This window comes from Aplysia californica, unplaced genomic scaffold (assembly GCF_000002075.1).
Source record: "Aplysia californica isolate F4 #8 unplaced genomic scaffold, AplCal3.0 scaffold00146, whole genome shotgun sequence".
In the NCBI taxonomy this organism is placed as follows: Eukaryota; Metazoa; Mollusca; class Gastropoda; order Aplysiida; family Aplysiidae; genus Aplysia; species Aplysia californica.
Genome location: NW_004797416.1, coordinates 1,121,566 through 1,122,865, shown reverse-complemented (window position 1 = coordinate 1,122,865; position 1,300 = coordinate 1,121,566). Strand labels below are relative to the sequence as shown.

General features: G+C 42.5%; 1 protein-coding gene across 1 annotated transcript in view; it reads right to left on the bottom strand.

The window, feature by feature from the left end:
- Positions 1–841: 841 nt before the first annotated feature.
- LOC101854634 overlaps positions 842–1,300 on the bottom strand; it is a 62,823-nt gene continuing 62,364 nt past the window's right edge. The window contains exon 6 of the mRNA XM_035969445.1: positions 842–1,049. Coding sequence (XP_035825338.1) covers positions 842–1,049 — 208 coding nt within the window. The remainder of the gene's footprint in view (positions 1,050–1,300) is intronic.

Sequence of the window (1,300 nt, the reverse complement as noted above, 5' to 3'; positions counted from 1 at the left end):
TCAATGTTCAACTATGTCTTAGTACTGCTTAGGGCATATCGTAGACCAGCCGTGTTGTTGTCAGAGCGTTGGGCTGATAGGATAAATTAGAAAAGTAATCAGGAACTCTCTCTGTTTGGAATCTCGAAATCCATGTTTTGAATATGTTGAGATTCCAAATAAATTATATTTAGACTAAAATAAAAAAAACTCGCTTAGTTGACGCTTAGCTGTATACTAGATATCACCCGGGACTTAACGAGAGCTTGTTGTCATAAGTGAGTTGAGTTGAGAGGATGAAAGAGATCATTAATCAGGAGCCCACCTTTTGTTCGAATCTCCGTGTTTCGCGTGGAAGATCAAGTGCTAGGCCATCTGTCGTTCGATCCCCGGAGTTTCCGAACGCGCGTTTGGGGTCCGAATATGGGCTATGTACTCTGTAGTCCAGCACGACACTAACTGAGCTCACTGACTTCAATTCCCACTAGGAGGAAACTATTTTATTCAAAACCTTCAGCTAGTCTTCTGCATCTCACAGCTGGGAGTCACCCCTAAAGACAGGGTCAAAGCAGCCGGCCTCATATATGATCTAAACTGTGGCGATGGGACCATTAGTAATTTACAATTCAAAGCCTGCTTCTCAACAAGTCATGCTTTTTCCCGAACTGTAATGCTTGAAAATTGGTGGTTGACGGGTGCTCCGATGTGTTTGATCATTCTTTCCTGTCAAACATCAGTCTCTCATCTTTCTTTTCTTTGCATGTTACTCTCTAGTAACACCTCAGATCTTCGGCACTTATGACCTATTTGTGTTGCAAGTGACTTAAAGCTTGAAAAAAGAAGAGCGGAAACCAGGAAGGTTCTACAACGTCGGAGAGGCAGGTCGCAGGTACCTCATGGCGATGTTCTTGGAGCAGCCGTGAGAGATGAGGACGGAGACATTCCGCCGGAACTTTCGGGAAACGCAGAAAGGGAAGATCGGATTGACCACGAAGAAGAGGTAGAACAGGATCTGTAAGGCTTGGTTCACCGTCAGGTCATCTGTGCCAGGCTCTTGTTTGTACACCCATCTGCCGGGAGAGAAAGATTTTTTAAAATGCTTATAAAATTAGGTCATTATCGTCATCATCATCATCCTCATGTTTTAAAGTAGAAAAAAATATACTTGAGACTTGAATAGGGTTGGTGTAATTTAATCAGATGTTCGTATAGGCCTGGATGTTCAATGTTTCGCCAATATCATCATCATCATCATCATCATCATCATCATCATCATCATCATCATCATCATCATCATCATCATCATCATCATCATCTGGGA